Source organism: Coturnix japonica, chromosome 15, assembly GCF_001577835.2.
Source record: "Coturnix japonica isolate 7356 chromosome 15, Coturnix japonica 2.1, whole genome shotgun sequence".
Lineage (NCBI taxonomy): Eukaryota > Metazoa > Chordata > Aves > Galliformes > Phasianidae > Coturnix > Coturnix japonica.
The window spans coordinates 9760622-9778496 of NC_029530.1; the positions used below are offsets into that span (position 1 = coordinate 9760622).

General features: G+C 42.8%; 1 protein-coding gene across 6 annotated transcripts in view; it reads right to left on the bottom strand.

Annotated features, from left to right (window-relative positions):
* MTMR3 (myotubularin related protein 3) overlaps positions 1–17875 on the bottom strand; it is a 68233-nt gene that overhangs the window by 11067 nt on the left and 39291 nt on the right. For all 6 annotated transcript variants that reach the window (XM_015877976.2, XM_015877980.2, XM_015877979.2 and 3 more), the window contains 9 exons: positions 17582–17664; positions 15096–15262; positions 11988–12084; positions 9703–9816; positions 3976–4181; positions 3621–3752; positions 2981–3092; positions 2434–2629; positions 695–880 (listed from right to left, as the gene is read on the bottom strand). In XM_015877976.2, the coding sequence (XP_015733462.1) occupies positions 695–880; positions 2434–2629; positions 2981–3092; positions 3621–3752; positions 3976–4181; positions 9703–9816; positions 11988–12084; positions 15096–15262; positions 17582–17664 (1293 nt within the window). The remainder of the gene's footprint in view (positions 1–694; positions 881–2433; positions 2630–2980; positions 3093–3620; positions 3753–3975; positions 4182–9702; positions 9817–11987; positions 12085–15095; positions 15263–17581; positions 17665–17875) is intronic.

A 17875-nucleotide genomic window follows, 5' to 3' on the forward strand; every position in this document is an offset into this window, starting at 1 on the left:
GTTACATGGCTGAGCTGGCAGGCAGTAATGCAAGTCATCCACAGTCACAGCAACATGCTTTAAGTCTGCAGCAGATCAGACACTCCACAAAAGCTTTTATTCCTCAGGTTACCAGCTCTGCAGGCTGCAGGTGCCACCTTCCCATAGACTCACTTCCTGGCCTTACAAACTGGCTTTGACAGCCCGAGGCCAATCTCTAACAGGAGAGCTGTCCCTGTGCAAAGAAAGCAAATACAGCTGGTGCATCCTGTACATGTTCAGCAAGGAAAGAGAAACTGAATGGCAATGTAAAGGGAAGGAGTGCTCAGAGGAGTCTTCGATTCCCAAGATCAAAGTAGGGGGAAGCTCATATTCCCAGTCAGCAATTCTATGTTGTGTGAAAGCATTAAACTGAATGTATCTCAGCAACTCTTCAGTGAAATGATTAAATCTGTATCATTTGTTTCATTTTCAAGTTTGAAAGCAGCCCTTGAGGGCCCTGCTTCTGCTTTAGGAGTGAACAGACCCCAGGCTCCACAATGTATACAGGTATTTGTGCCTCCTGTATCAGGACAGCTTTCCCATTTCCTTTACCAAGCTGAAGATCTCCTGTCACAGACAGATGGGAAAACCAGAAACCCCTTGGGCTCGTTGGTACGTTAGTGGTGGGTTAGGAGCAGTCTATAAAACAGCAAGCTCTCAAGCCACAACTCACAAGGAATGCTTCGTTAAACTCGAAAGAGCAGGGAAACTGCCTCTGGAGCTGATGGACGCAGTCCAGCCACTGTAAGAACACCGGGCAGCGCTCATTGAGGTCATCCGAATTCTCACCATGGCCACAGCGATCAGCAAACTTGTGGCCAAAATCCAGCCACTCCATCTCCACCAGCACCTGGAAACCCTGCAGAAATACAAGGACAGACGAACATTTACGAACATTTCCTCTTTAGGTTTTTTGGCTGTTGGGTTTTTTGTTTTTGTTTTTTTTTTTAAAGTCTGAGACTTGTGAGGCTCAACTTATTGCTGCGTCCTCAACTCCTCCTGACTTCCCTTCACAATTAGTCCCCATCACTTACCTTTTCTCCTTTACCCAACACCTCTATTTTCTTAAATGCTGCACGATGAAATTAGGACTGAAATGAAGCCCAAGCCCACATGGACAGGAAAGGTAATAAGACAGACTACTAAGTGCTCTGGCTGGTGAGGAAGCAGACCTTGATGTGAGAGCTATTTCAGCAAGGCAGGGGAGAGCAGGAATTTCACATCTTGATTCAAACCAGATAATGGTAACCTAGTGGTAACCACGATGAGATATCCACACTCAGAGATTGCTTGCCTACACGTATATCAAACGTAGCACAGTCGTAAGTTTGATAAAGGGCAGACTGCACAACTTCTCATGCAAACCCAAATGGCAAAGCACATTCCAAAGTAGTGTCTAATGAAGCACCCGGCTGTGACACCCAGCCTTACAGGACCTAAGATCTACCACGTTGGGGAGGTCTTGCTTCTTAGAGCAATGGAAGGATTGTAGATCACACTTTATTAAGCTGAGGGTTGTAGCCGAAAAGGAGAAAACAAAAAAGGCTGATAGTGCTACAAAGCCTGAAAGTGACAATGATGGAATCCACTTCTCTGAACATTCCTGGGCAGTTACATTCATGGTTCCCTCTGATGCAGGCAGGAAAAAGAGGTGTGTCAAAGAACTTTTCAATTTGAACCCGAAATGACGACACTGGGGGCCCAGGAGGAGCTTCTGTGCCAGAGACAGAGCAGTGTGGATTGACCTGGTGGATGCTGACCTCCAGAACCCACGTGAAAAAGGAGCTGAGAAGGTCTCCACTATTTCCTCCTAAGGACACTGCTACATTTTCAGCTCCTGCTCCTCCTGTATCTGAGGGTTTAAACACCGGTTTGTAGCACAGCACACAGACACACGCTTCTGTTCTACACAACAAAGGCATCTTGCACGTGGGCTGGTAGATGGAATCCAGCCATCACACATCCCACAGTGCTGAAAAGCCACGGGAGAAAAAAAACCGGGCTGAAAAAGCAACAGTGTTATAACTAAGTGACAAGGGATCGTGAAAGAAAGGAAACGGGAGAAATACGTAGCTAAGAAAACCAGGAAAGAGGAACAGAGAAAGGCTTTTCACCAGCAGTTGGCTGAGAAACCGCAGCTGTGCCAGAAGTGCTCAGCACTGCACACGTATAGGGAAAGGAACACCATGACTGGGCACTTATTAAAAAGAAGAAAAACATCATCTGCTCTTGAATTACAGGCTATATTTACACCCACATGTAACTGTATCTGCAGACTGCTGTTAGTTAACTCCTGTTAGCTCCTGCGCTGCTTCGAGCTGAAAAATCTGTCATTATTTTTAAATACAAAATTCCTTGGAAAGGAACCCAAACTCAATAAGTGCCTGGTTCGTTAACAGATGGCCTACAAACCTCTGTGGTCCTGTAGTAGGGATCTAGCAGCAGTTTGGCCAGAGCCACGATCTGTGGGGTTCGGTCCCAGCCATCCGAGCAGTGCACCAGGACGGGTCGCTGGTCTCTGTCCACAGCATGGACCACAAGCAGAGCCGATTTCAGAAGCACAGACAAGTGCTGCAGCCATTTGGTGCTCTCCAGAGCTGACAGCCAACTAGAAGAAAACAAAGGAGGACAATCTTTGCTCTTTTAAAATGCTTCCAGGTTGGAATCTCTGATTTCATCAAATCAAAGCATAACCATTACTGTGTACTTTAATGAGCTGTGAATGTCAGCACCCATTATTTTTCATCTACATTTTGCTAAGACTCTCCCTGAACTATAAGAAACAAAACCTTGCAGCACACCTGAGGAACAAACAGGCTGTGGAACATGGTTACTTCCAGCAGCCCTTCCTGACTCCCTTCTTCCCAGCTGAGGGTCCGGGCAAAAAACAAACACCTGAACATCAGTTTACAGAACAGAATGTGTAAACAGATGCAGAAAGCAGCCAACAGCCACTTACTTTCCTGGATCTGGCATTTGTGTGCAGAGCAGACGCAGGGACTGAAAGCTCTTCCGGATTGAATGAATGTTTGCCATTCCCATGAACACCACTTCACAGTTTGGATAATACTCTGCAGGGAAATACCGAGAGAGAGAGAGAGAGAAGAAACTAAGAATCATGCTTATCTTAATTGCTAAAAGAACCTTGTCCATAAGAACAAAGCAGCGGTGCTGCGGGCAGATGGAAGAAGCTGTTCACCAATATTCTGCAAGGCAAACCCAGTGTCTGGACTTCAGCAGGCATTACAGACACCACAACACAGCACTACAAAACAGGAATGGATCAAAGTGTTTCTGTGTTTCTCTTCCATGTTTTGCTTCACGTTACAAGAAGCAGAGCATGAACCCACAGCAATAGTGAGACTGCTAGAAAATAGTTAACTGATAATCTGTGGATGTTCCTAAGCTTGGTCAGCTAATTTCTGTTTCTCATAGGAGTTACAGTTTAGCTTTCAGAGCCACTCAAGAAGGCTGAAAGGTCACTTCAGTCCTCCTTCCGTGCTGAATCAACACTGACTGTCTGGCACTTTTCTTTTCAGATCATGTAATGACAGTCAAACGCTTTTGATCAACTTACATACAAAAGCAGCACTGCTTACCTGGGCACTCACAGCCTCCACCTTTGGCTCTGTTAGCCACAGCTGCTGCATAGGACCGTGCATCGAGGATCAGAAGCTTCTGAGGCTGTATTGCCAAACTCTCTGCTCCCGAGGCGTTAGAGATTGAGGAATCTGGGGGAGAAGATACGCAAATGAAGAACAACTGAACGGATACTCTTGGCATTGTTTGCAGCAATGATTCACTCAAGTCCCACTGTGTGTATGCATTGTGCACATAGAAATCAGAGAATGCCTCATTAAGTACAAGGGATACAATCTGTTACAGCACACAAAGGAGATGAAGCTTCATATAAAAGCTCTGCCTTCTACAGAAAAGAAACAGTGGCAAACTCACCAAATTCCACATCAGAGAGGTCTCCTCCATTGGAGAAATCTCTGGAACAATTTCCATTCATTAGTTTGTTACTGTTGGACCTTGAATCTGAGGCACAGGCTTTGGCTACTGACTGGACAAGGTGCTCATCGTCTGAATTCCTCCAGCCCCACCAACTGACCTCGGGTTGTCCACAGCGGGAAATGACTGCTCCATTGCTCTGGTGCCTGAAAAAGTACAGAACAGAAAGAAGTAGTGCATAACTTGAAAGGTCAGGATGAAAAACACAGAGGGCATGGAAAGTTAAACGGTTCCCTCCAGCATTGTAACTCCTGCTGGGGAATCTACAGCTCAGCACTCATCCCCAGTCTGACATTCAGTAGACAACGAATTCCACACACTTCACTTCAAAACGCTGCCTGTAACTACACGTTCACTGAGAGGTAAAAGTCGAAGCTAAGGCTGGTAATGGAGAACCAAAGCACTTTCCTGCTTAACGTTGCTGCCTGTTGACCAGTAAAAGCTGCAGAACATTTCAGAACAGACAACAGCCATAAAGGGCTGTTCAACACCTCCTGGCTACTCAGGTCTACAGCTGCAGTATGACAGATGAAATGTGAAAGTTCAATTTAGCTCATGCTAAACTATAAAGCTAGAAAGGAGTAAAACCAGAGATTCGTGCTTCGATGAGCTTTTTGTTGTTAAATCCAAACATTCCACTAATTGAATCTGGGAAGAATGTTCTGATTTTGGTATGAAATGCTGGCAGAAGGCAGCACGCCTTCTGTCAGATGATATTTAACACCAAGCATAACCAACTCACACACTGATGGCATCCATTTCCAAGCATCATCTGTGAAGCACCAAAGGCAGTTCTGGAACGCTTTGCAGAACCACATCTGGGAGCCACTTTATTTTAGGCATTACTATTGCACTAGTTCCTCAGAATGCTCAACACCTGCAGCTCTGCTCATCCTGAAGTTTGCTATTGGTGTTTGATAGGAAACAGTGGCTTTCTGAGTTCATGTAATTTTAGAAAGAAAAGACTTAAAAACCAACCAAGACCTCAAGATGTGACCCTCCTCCCCTCACCCCCCCAGGCTCCTCAGCTCTGCCTCTTGTACCTCTCACATTCCCCCTTCCCAAGGTCCCACAGGGTGCAGGGTTTTCTCTCTTCCTCCCCCCATGTGGGTTCTGTTTCACCTGCTGCCTCTCACACCAACTACACCCTGCAGGAGGGCACCAAGGAGCTGCTGCAGAGCACCAGCACTGCTCTCCTCTACATAAGCAGCAGCGTGGTGCCAGGCTGCTAATGAAGTGCACAAGCACATACACTCCTATGTGGACAACCACGTAGCAACAAAAATGAAAAAACTGCTTATTAACTGAACGTTTTCCTTCTAAAATGAGATATAAATTACACTCTATGTGCTGATGAAACTTCAGAGGACTGGAAAATAAGACAGAATAGTCTATCGGATATAGGGATGTTTTTTAAATGCCTTCAGAATGACAAAGTATTATTATTGTTTTTTAATTGATTACACAAAGAACAGAGGTGAAATAATTGAAGAGTATCCAACCGCTGCAAACATGCTTTGGAAAATGGATTAAGACACTTATCCTCCCCAGACACACTCTGAATCCAGAGGACCTCGGCCATAGAAGAAAGGCACTGCAGGTGGGGATGCAAAGGAAGAGCAGAGCCACAACTCTGCTCAGGCCACATGGTGACCAAGTGGTGACAAGGAGTGGGACAGCAGAAGGTTTCACCCATCAGAATGGTTCTACCACTTACCCACGTGCTCCCCCTCCCGTTTCAAGGACCTGCAGACACACAACCCCCCAGCAAAGGTGTGTGTAGGCAGTGCCCTCCTTGCTCAGAGCAATGGTGGAAACACAACCTCCACACTCCTAGAATTACGTGTCCATTGCTGTACCTACATGTTACGCTGGAGGAAAAGAAGATGGAATTTTCCTGCAGACAAACTGACTGCCCCCAGCCTCACCTCCACCAAGTGCTGTTTGACTGCACAGAGGTACGGGTGGGCTGAATCTTCAAGTGAAATTACAGCTGGCTTTGACAGTCCTGAACAGGAAGAATCCCACCTACACCAACACATCTCACCTGTTTCCTCTCTCTAACCAATTTATTGGGGTGCTTTGGTGTCAGGAATTGCTTTACAATCTGCTGCCAGAGCTCAGCACAGCCACATCGCAGTGCACTGCAGGGAGCAGCAGCAGGCAGCCTCACACCACTCATTCCACAGCAGAGCATCAGGTTAAGGCTGGCTGCTGAAAAGCTTAGAATTCTGAAGTATTTGGTGATATTGTATTTTAAGTATTTCTCATAGCTCTTTTGTAATGGTTTCATATAAAATTCTTTCACTGGGAGGAAGCAGCTGACACACTGCATTAACAGAAGCAAAGGAAAAACAATCTGAATGCCACGGCATTTACAGCAGGTGCCAGCCAGCTCCATGCAAACGAGAATGGATTGCTATTGAAATGAACTGCCTTCCAGAGGAAGAACCATTGATAAAAACTTAGTTGAGCAACAAATAAATGCCACTCAGTGAGCGGCTGCCTGGCTCCCTGCTACCAATAACAAAGGAAAAGAAAGCATTGTTATATATGCAATAATTCCATTCTGAACACCTAGATAAGCTCATTTACTCTCCCATATGCTCTCCTGGATTTCATTACCACTTACCTGCAGGATCATTTTCACAGAACCATAAACATTTATATTTTCATCTCCGGGTCCTCGCCTCCCATTTATACCCTGAATAACAGAAGCACCAGGTCTGAAGCTGAGCTCTCTGATGGCTGTGAAGCCCTAATGGTCCTAAGCAGAAATTAGCAAACACTTCTATTCACAGTAACACTGGAGGTCTGCAGCATCGCACTCGTTCCAACTGAACTGGCCTCGAAAGCAAACAAACCAATAATAGCAAATAGCTGAAGTGTGATTCTGAGGACCCTTGGGTTGGACCTGGGGATGAGATGGCATCATTCACACTGCAGTAACAGAACAAAAGGAGAATTAAAAATACTAAACCAAACCTTCCACCCAGACCTCCTCACCTCCCTGAGACATAGTAACACGCAGCCTCTAGACAGGAAACAAGAAGTTCTATAGTGTATCACTCACTCAATAACTATAAAAACCACTGTAAAGCACTGTATAACTGTATGATGTACAGCCCGCCTCTGCATAAGCTTAATCTTTCTGCTCACCAACCTTTGGAGTACAACAATAAATCCAGCAAGTCCTTGCGACCACAAGGAGCAGTAATAAAGGTTTGCACAGCTCCCTGCACAGCACTACTTACCTACTAGTACTTGCAACCAGAGAAATCATTACTGTAGTTCACCAAAGTGATTCAGCAAGCACAGTACACACAAAGCTCTGTTTACTGCTGCCTCCTGTGCTAACAGAAGCACTGCCTGCATGGGCTATAACCCTCAGCAGTGTGAGGGACCTGCAGGCACCTCTTACACAGCTCATTTCTCAGTAGGTTCTCAGGCGTTCAGGATAAAGTTTGTGTAATGCAGATGAAGTCCTCTGTATTGTCCCATTCATTACAATTCCCAAACGCTTTTTCCTAACACTGGTTTGCTGGGACCTAAGACAGGCAAACCTACAGAACCTCCTCCAGGCCACATCGACGTGTCTGGGTTTTCAAGTAGGGAAACTGGGGTGGGTGTCACAATTCTTCTGGATACCTGACCATCAGATAGAAGCAGTGCTGCTGTGAGCACGGGGAAATGCAATGCAGGAGGAATGCTTTCTGAAGTGTGCCTCTGAACTCAGCCTGTTCAACTTCCCAGACTGCAGATACTGCTGCAGCTTCTGAATGCTTTACGAGAACAAAGAAGGCTTTGTGGCCAAGTGTCTGCCTTGCTGCTGCCTCGTCCCAGCGTTCAGGAAATATCTGAGAGTTGTTATTGGGTGTATTTAAAACATTATTACTTTCTTCCCCAAAGTAAAGCAGTAAGAGAGGAGTTATTAAATGGGACCAATAAATAATGCAACCCATAGTCCCCAAATCATTCAATGGATAATAACACCGAATGAGCTTTTGCCCATTACTCCCTCAAAAGTAAGGAAAAAAGCTGCTTTTATGTAACGTATATAAAGAGAGGACTATATATGGATTTCCAATCATACGGATCATCAAGCAGTAGCTGATTTGGCTTCTATTGTAGTGCAGAACAATGAAGTGGATGTCTCAAAAATCTATTACGGAGTGACAAGATAAAGGAAAAAGGAATCAAAAAAGGGAAACTTTTCTCACACTGGAACAGATACAAATGAAACATTATGTTGTAATTTAACATATGTAGACTCATCTGAGCTGTCGAATATTAATGCCAGGAATTAAACCATTTCAGTCAGTGAGGTCTTTCAACCATTTAAATCACCATCCCATAAAGCTCCAGAATGCTGCTGTACCCAAGAATGCTCAGAAAGCCATCACTTCTCCTGCCCAGAGAGAATGGAGGCAATGCTTCCCCAGTTTAAGTGAGCCAATTAAGTGACAATTGCATCAAAGGCACAAAGCTCTGAAATAAGGCGTTGGAAGGTGGATACAAAAGCAGACAAATTACACCGCTCTCTTTTATACACACAAACACTCATGTACTTCCATAACAATCTATTACCTATGTCTAAAAATATCAGCATACGCTGGAAAACATTTTTCCCCATCACAGAGCCAAAAGATGGGGACAATCCCTGAATGTTTGGAGAGGAGGCTTTCAGTGCGTTCCAGAGGGGAAAAAGGAGAAAAGATAGGAGGATTCAAAACCACTGCCACAATGTGTGTCTGCTGCCACCAGTGATTTGCTGTCCGTTCATGGAGCACAAACTCTTATCTCATGCAAATAGTGCTTCATAGCACCCTTAGCTCTGTGTACCTGCTCCTCTGACCAAGGTCATACGATTCTGGCTACTTTACCAATGTCTAAATTTCACTTGCAACTCAGAAAACAGCTCTTTTCTCTCTGTTTCAAAGAAGAGGATGAATGGGCAGATTTAATGCAACTCTCAGCATTTGCTATATATTTTTAAAAATCAAATGACAAAGGAATTAAAGAGACTTTGAACACTGACGGGAGGATAGGAGTGCAAAGGTCCCACAAGTAGCAGATGTAGAGACAAAAACCCCCAACCATCAATGTTAACACATCATACTTGGCTGGCATCTAATCACAAGTCTGAACTTCTTTCCTCGTACAAAAGCTCCCTGACATCCTTGTCTGAACCATTAGGATGATTTGTTTCCCAGGTCCTGCTCTGCTCATCCTTATAATGCTGCCTCTGGGATCCTTCTGGAGTGGAACAGAAGGATCTTAGCCCAGGAAGAAGCTCAGAATGGATGACTGAGCAGATGAGCTTGGGTATGGCTCCCACATGCAGTGCAGAGGAGACTGTGCCAGGTTTTCCAGCCTAGTTCCCCAGCTCTACCTTGGCAGGTCATGAAGCACACCTCCACACCATGTGATACACACAAGAACAAGGCAAGATGTGAGGCAGGCCTCTAATCGCTTTGAATATACAATAAAACTCTTAATTTAAAAGATCTTTAACACTTCCATTAAATACTGCCCAGCTCAGTGAGCGAACATCCGTGGCCCACAGAGCCTGAACACTTTTCACAACAAGCCAAGATTCCAGATTCCAAATTATTTCAGCTCTCATCTGCCAGAACATCTCATCTGCTGTCTGGTTCCAGCACCTACCTGTACACAACAGCAGGGATGCGCTTCCAAGACCGAAAGCTTGCCACACTCTCCAGCTCTTTATCCGTGATCCAGGCAGGCACTATAATCTCCTGGGGGTAGCTACCACAGAGCCTGTGAGAAAAGCAGCACACAGGGTTGGATGTAAGAAGCACAGAGCAATTACACATCACCTACACAACATGAACCAAAGAACATGATAAGCAACCCGGTACCTGTTTGGTTCAGCAATTTTGTTAGACCCTGTTTCTTTGCACATTATTAAGCTTCTTCCCAGCATATATATAATAATTAGCGTGAACAGCCAGCGGCAGAACAGAATTAGAAGATTCCTGTTTGTGTACGCTGATGATTTGAGACTCCATCAACTGAAATAAACTGGGCACACCAAAAAACCTCTACATTCTTTCCAAGCTAAAGAATTAACCACTCACTTACTGGGTCACAAAGCACAGAAGAACCATCTGTGCTACTCAAGGTGAGGAAATTGTATAAATTGTGAATAATTAGATAAGCTAATCACCTCTTCCTGAAGGCAGGGATCCAAGGCTTATGTTTGAGTGTTTAACTGGAACTTTCTTCTACCAGATCCATCTCCACACTCCATTATTCAGCTAACAAAGTCATGGCTGCCAAAGAGGGCAGCAAGCAGTCAGTAGTGACTGCAATGTATTCCTGAATAACAGACTAATTCCCCTCAGCATAAAAATGCAACAAAATGAACAAAATCATCCTCAATCTTACAGCTGGACGGAAGGTCACAGTTCTAAAAGCGCGCAAAATTATCTTTCCTCTTCCACCAACAGTTTGAGAGAAATGTTAAGAATAGGTCATTCTGTCCAGGTTAGAACAGAACTGAATTCTGACATAATAAATTGCCATCCATTTTGGATGCTCTTTCATAGGATCATAGAATGGCCTGGGTTGCAAAGGCCCACAGTGCTCATCCAGCTCCAACCCCCTGCTATGTGCAGGGTCACCAACCAGCAGCCCAGGCTGCCCAGAGCCACATCCAGCCTGGCCTTGAATGCCTGCAGGGATGGGGCATCCACAGCCTCCTTGGGCAACCTGTTCCAGTGCGTCACCACCTTATGAGTGAAAAGCTTCTTCCTCCTTTCTGCCTAAGAAACAGTCGTCTAGCAAAATGCAAGTAGAAGAAATGGGAAGCAAGAAGAACTAGCATAGCGTGTTGCTAGTTCTAACTACATTATGGTTCTGGGTAGTAGACCACAATCATTTCTGTAACTCATATTAAAATATAAACACAAGGAGGAAAAAAATCGTACAAACACCAAGTAAGTTCAATACCTTTTATGTTGTACTAAAATAGAACACACTCCTACAATGCTGTTACATGAAGGAACTTAAAAAGACGCATCTGTGAGCACAGGCAGGTCTGAGTGCATTTCATTCAGAAAAATATACCAACTGTGCTGAAAAAAATAACCCCATCTCAAGTGCTGCCCATAAGAATGAAGCACTTGCATTATTATTATTATATTATTCTTATTATATTCTTCTTATTATTATTATATTACTATATTATTCTTATTATGCTTCCTTATGTCATTGGAGTTCTCTTTTTCTTCAGTAATCTTCAGTGTTTTTACTAGGCTGGATTTTCAGACAAAACACTGCTCATACAGTAACATCAGCTACCAACTGCAAGTCATTATCCTCCACAGACAAGGAAATGAAACATGTTCCATCACTGACTGATGCTGCTGGTTTTGCAGTGAAGTGGATGGGACTCCAGCAGTACCTTCCTACTGCCCATAAACAGAGAAACAACTCTCTGACCCAGCAGAATGAGGAGACATTTATTTATCCATACTCCCAGGGCAAGTTCTTTCCACTTATTATGAGGGTCTATGGCTGTGACTCATCCAAACTATATTTTTCCCCACAAGACTCTGTCATAAGTTAGAGAATAAGGTATGTTTAAAAAAAACCTTTTTGTAAGCTCACTACAGCTCCACTCTTTGCTGACTTCTTAAGGCTTCCCTTTCTCACACTAGAAAGCTTATTCTCTAAGGAGACATCCAGCAAGCACATCAAAATCAGGTATTTCTAAGCCTGCAAAATGTTAACAGTTAACAAAACATTAAATACTATTTTAAAAGCATATTTATGCTATAAAATAGAATATATGTATGTATTTAACCCTAATTTTAATTGGCCCTTATTAGGAACTGCAGAACTTGGAAAAAGTTCCAGCAACCTGCTATAAAAAGTGGTGTGTTGAGCTGCTGTCTGGCTGCAGATCAGCAGCCCACATAACTTACTTGTACTTCTCATTGATGTTGGAAATTCTCCAGGCGTTGTTCATATCAAAACCCATCCTCTCCACTTCATTTTTAAACCTTGAAGTTACGTGTTCTCCTGGGTATCAAAGGCAGAGAGAGAAAATAAAGGTGAAATAACAAGGTTCCTACCTTCCAGAACAGAGAAACACAGCATGCTCATTAAATACTAAAAAGAGGAAAGAACACTGCAGAAATATCATCAGTCTTCCATAGCCCAGCTTGAAACCCTGTACCAAGCACAAGTAGCACAGCTTGTATTGATGGCTCTCCATGATCAGCTCTGTGGAAATGCCAAAGCCCACAAAATAAGTGGTTTTCTCCAAAACAACCTCTGTAGGTTCATATAAGAAAAGCAGGTATGCGCTGTATGTTAACATGCACCTCAGACTTCCATCTCTAAATTGCAGATTATTCCTCCATAGGTCAGAGAGGTGATGAGAATTAAACATGTGATTGTTAGACACTAATATCAGTCATGAAGTTTAATATATTACATTAATATTTAATATATTTATTAAAGGAACAAGCTCCTCTTTCTTTTTCCTGGACATAACTTTAAAAGTATCAAAATACAGCTGAAAAATATACAGAAAGGAAAATGGGTTTTGATAGAGCCTGAAGAATTAAAGGTACTTAAGAGTGTAGAAGAGGATAACTTGTACAAAATAACTGTTTTACAGCAGATGTAAATGTTTGAGGAACAGCATACAAAATGACTCTGCAAGTCTTTCTATCACTTGTCTCTTTAAATGACTATCAGAAAATCATGAGGCAGCAAGAGGGAGAAAAACCTACTAAAAAATTAATGCTTTCAGTATTACATCTTTCTTCTACATGCTTCAGAAAACCCTTGATATCTTTAAACACATGAGGTGCACATACAGACACACGTGTCCCTGGGGATGGAAAGGTCCGTACCTGAAACATGTTGGTGATATTACCAAGCAATTAGAGATAAATACAGAGAAATAGGTAAAGTAAGAATAAAGACAGTGGTCTAATCACAAGACAATTAACCATGAAAGAAAAGCTATGACGTTATTCCCTTTTACAGCTCAGTTCATGTGCTGAAAATGGCACTCTGCAATTCCAGGCGTGCTTTACCATGTGCAAGATCTCTGTGTAAGGGAAGTCTAATAGGACTGTTTTTCTCAGTGTTTGAAAACCTACATGGGAGAACGGCACTGGGTGCAAATAGAGAACACTCACTCTTCAAAGCTCACTGGTAAAAACCAGGGACCTGACTGCCCATCATCACTCACTTACTTTCCATCACGACACTGGCAAAATAGTTTCCAAAAAGAAATGATTCTGCCTCCTAGGCTGTGAATCTTCAAATAGGTCAACCTCAGTAACATGGAGGCACCACATTCTGCTTTACTTTCCTACTGTCAGATCGATTGGAGTGGAGCTTGCCAACATTTTCCCACTTCTCACATGAACTCTTATTGCCTGCATGAGCTTGAATTTATTATCTTCTTGCTACCTAGAATAGATCAACTTGAAATGTCCTCTGTGAGGATGGGCCTTTGTCCCTTTCTCAAGCACTGAAATGAAACTGGAATAATACATTCTGGCCAGTCCAGCACTTCTGTCCTGTTCTTCCTTATCAATGCCTTTTATATCTGTCTCTAAGTGTTTTATTGGAAGAGCAGCATGCCCTTGATGCACTGAGGATGGGCTTCATTATCAGCTGCTGTGAGGAATGGTCACTAAAACTCACAGCACATGCTGAATTAATTGTCTGGGTAGCAAACGAGCATACTAGAGCATCTCCAACCATCAGTGCCTCACGCTGCTAACGTGTTTTAGAGAGACACATGAAAATGAAATACTGTGTTCGATTTCTCTCTCTAGTTTACAGCTACTCTGTGCGCCAAAAGATCAGATTGTCCTCTCCAAGAAATGAAACCACAGCATCACCATTCTGTCTGCCCCCCTGAAATGAGGATACTTTGAGAGGCCTTTTGAGCCAAGACAGACATCTTTAACATCCTTAAGCACAGCCAACCAACTCTCAAGATCCAAGAGAAAGCAAGCTATAGATATTGAGGACATAAGCTATAAATATTGTGGACATGTGCTTTATAACTCTAAATGTTGATCACATAAGCCAAGTTCAGGTCTCCCACTACATACACAGTGCTTCAGAACGTATTTTTTCCCCACTCCCATTTTCAACCATTCCCCTTCATTAACAAAGCTCTGACAATTAAGATGCTTTTCTAAGATGTATGTAAGTAGAGGGGCTCAGACTGGAATGCAGATTTCCTCATATTCAAACAAGTGCTATAACCTCCATGGTAGGAATTTGCAGTTTTTATTTACTTGTGGACTTCTCAATCTAGTGCAGATGGTATTTAACTAACAATAGGTCACTGTACTGCAGCTGTGAACCTCACACACAGCTCAGAGATTTCCTTCTTTACCTCCTACTCCTCAACACCCACTCTAAAGGTGACTGTTGCAGGTATTTAGTAAAAGTGTGAGTATAATCAGTACAAACTGTTTTAGAATGAGTTACTGCCATGGTGAACAAATGTTATCAGTACTATATGTGATTGCCTAATGTAAACACACCACAGTAACTTCCCCATGACACTGAGGTACTGTTTTGCACAGGTTTTTTTTACCCCAAAGTAGCAATGGTGGGAGCTAATCTCTCATTTGTCCACTCTACATCATGCAGAAGTCCATACATGCAAGACACTGAAGGCCCTTGCTGCAAGTGAAGATAAACTATACAACCACTAAGTGCAAGAACTGATGTAAAAAAAAAAGAAGTCCATATAGAACCACAGAATGGCCTGGGTTGAAGAGGACCACAATGCTCATCCAGTTCCAACCCCCTGCTGTGTGCAGGGTCATCAACCAGCAGCCCAGGCTGCCCAGAGCCACGTTTAGTGTGGCCTTGAATGCCTCGAGGGACGGGGCACCCACAGCCTCCTTGGGCAACCTGTTCCAGTGATAGAAATTCTTCAGGTATAATTTAAACAGAAAAGAAAAAAATATTGTTTCATTTTATGGGTTTTTTGTTTGCTTGTTGGTCAAACCATGTGTGATGAAGCCCAAAGTGCTTCCACGTACCTGGCCGACACAAATCCCCATGCTGCTCCTTTTCACTAGCATACACCTCCATACACCAAGCATGGTAGGCAAATGAGAAAAGGTCTTCTATCTTGGAGGGAGGGCGGATGGCATTGTTCAGTCGCTTAAGCCAATCTTGACACTGCTCAAAAGTAGAAAACTGACACCTGTCACAGAAAGAAGCATTTATCTATTAGTTCTCAGTAACAGATGTCAGATTATATGATCTGCTAGGCTACAAAAACCTCTGTGAAAGCCAAAAAAACCAACAACCAACAATAAAAGAGAGCAAACATCTTACAGATAATCTAGTTCTGCTTCTGTGTATGTTCTAACAGACAGTAAAAATGAAACCTTTGGATATTCATACAGAAACGCACTCTAATGGATTCAAGTTAAAGATGAAAGCAATATTCTGTGACTGGGAAGAAACCAGCAGTATGCCTTACTCATCGTGACTGAGGAATATGTTTATGCAGACACCTTGTTTAAACTGGGGACAGCATCGCTGAGTTCAGCATGCAGCCTTCATACCAAAGCAGAATGGTTGTGCCATCTTGCTGAGGGGTGCTCTCAGATGGACACTAAGTACAGAACTATTGCATTCATTATAATTTATTATATTCCTGCAAGCAAGAATGCATTTTTTCATCAGACAGAGAAGCAAAATCCATCTGAACAATATACTTAAGTGTATTACTCAACAGTGGGGACAAACTCCAGTATCTGAAAACTTACATTATTCCCCTCACCACATACGCTAGGATTCCCATTGCTGGCCTTAATAATGTTGCTGAATCTGAGCTTCGCCAAACCTTGCAGACTAACATTAACAACTAGCAGGAACATTCCCTGCACAGCAGAAACTAAACTTCAAAGCAGCATATTGAAATGGCATTGGCTTGTCATTTCAATGAGGATTTCTGGCACCTTCAGAATAACAGGGTGGAAATAAGAGCAGTGATTTGTTTTTATTTTCATTGATCTTTCTGAGAGATTTCTTCAAGATTTTATCGTTACAAAATGTTCACCAAATATCTCCATTCAGCTCAGTCTGTGTTCAGCTACGTTCATTGTTAACGACAGCATCTCTATTCTCTAAGGGCAGGATTATCACCCCTACCTGTACATATCTCAGAGTCACACAGTGGAAGAAGATATGTCCAATTTGTGCTGTCTTACAAAACATACCTGCAGTAGCTGTGAGGAAGTGCAGCCTGGCTGTGTTTATCCCTCATCACTGACTAATGAGAGCCCAGAATACTAGCTCAGACTGGTTAACTATCTATTAAATGTCTCCAGTCAGACAAGATACATCTCACCTAAACATCTCATTTTTCAAACTCTTTTAAAGCTATTACGTGTCATTTGCAACACTATCTTCATTTGTTGATGAAATCTAACACACAAGTTCTATGTTTGGCTTCTCAATCCCACATCTCATGGCTTTCCAACAGTCAGTGGCATCAAATACGGGTTATACGAGCTGCAATTCTGAATGAAAATTCATGAGGGAAGGCATAAATACAAATAATTTGTATTCACTGTACAACTGAGGGGAATTAACAAAATAATGTAGAGAGGAAGAGTGGGGTTTGTAAATGTCAAGAGCTACAAGTTGAGAGGAAGTTAAATATTTAATTGAAATTAAACTAAATATTACTTCTGAAGTCAAATCAGACCTCAGCAAAACACAGCATGACAAGAAGCAGCTGGCCTGTTAAACACTGAGTGCTCAGGTGTGACTAGGGCTCGTTTCATTGTATGAAAGGTACTGCCAGCAAACATTTAATCAAAAAAAGTTCCTTTCTTGGTAATTAAAGCCTATAGATCAAAATTAATTTCTCCAGCAGAAAAGTAGGAAACAGTGAAGTTCAGAGAGACTCCAGGGGCAGATGCTGAAGATGGCTGAAGGACAGAACAAATTAACACTCCCTTCCACTGGATGCTGTTTAACCTGCTGTGAACCAAGGTGGGTTGCAGACCTGGCTGTACCTTAACCCCAGGCTTTTCTTTCTCAACAGGCTACTTTCTTCTTAAGGATGCTCTCTGCACTCTCACAGCTGTCAAAACACAGGTTGGCTGATGTGACCCAGCCTGAAGGTTTCACGTAGAGATGCACAAACCTGTTTCTTAAGCCTCCACTCTCCAGTCCCAAATCTTGATTAACACATTTTTTTTCTAAGCAGGGTATGTTTCAGTGGTTTTATCTAGTTTTGTGTCTAGTATTATGTACCAAGGCAGAGAAAGAGCTGTGAAACTAAAATTAACTCCCAAATAAAATCAGATGCTTCTTAGGGTCTGCTACAATGAATAGCAGCAAGCAGACATCTTAATCCCATCCCATCATACACAAAAGCAGACAGAAGAAAATCTTTTGGGGAAAGCAAGCACAGAAAATAAGAAAAAAATACTTAAGACATCACAGCTGTTGACTTTACATAGAAGGCACATCCACCACCATACAACTTTTGTCCCAGTCATACCTTATAACCTTGCAGTCTTTGCAAGTCAAGTGAAGTTGAAATATATCGCGACACTCAACACTTTCTATAAGTTGCAATGGAACCTGCAATTAAAAAGAGTATACGATTTAATTTCAAGTGGCATTAACATTGCAATTTCTTGGTATATCTCACAAGGATTTACTACAGCACTGCATGGAGACAGTAAAGAGAGAAAAGCAAAGAAAACGAGGTATAACTACTTCAACAACACTGAAGTATGGAACCACAGATCAGTAAAGTTTCTAGCTCCATTGCTGTGTAGCCCAAGAACCT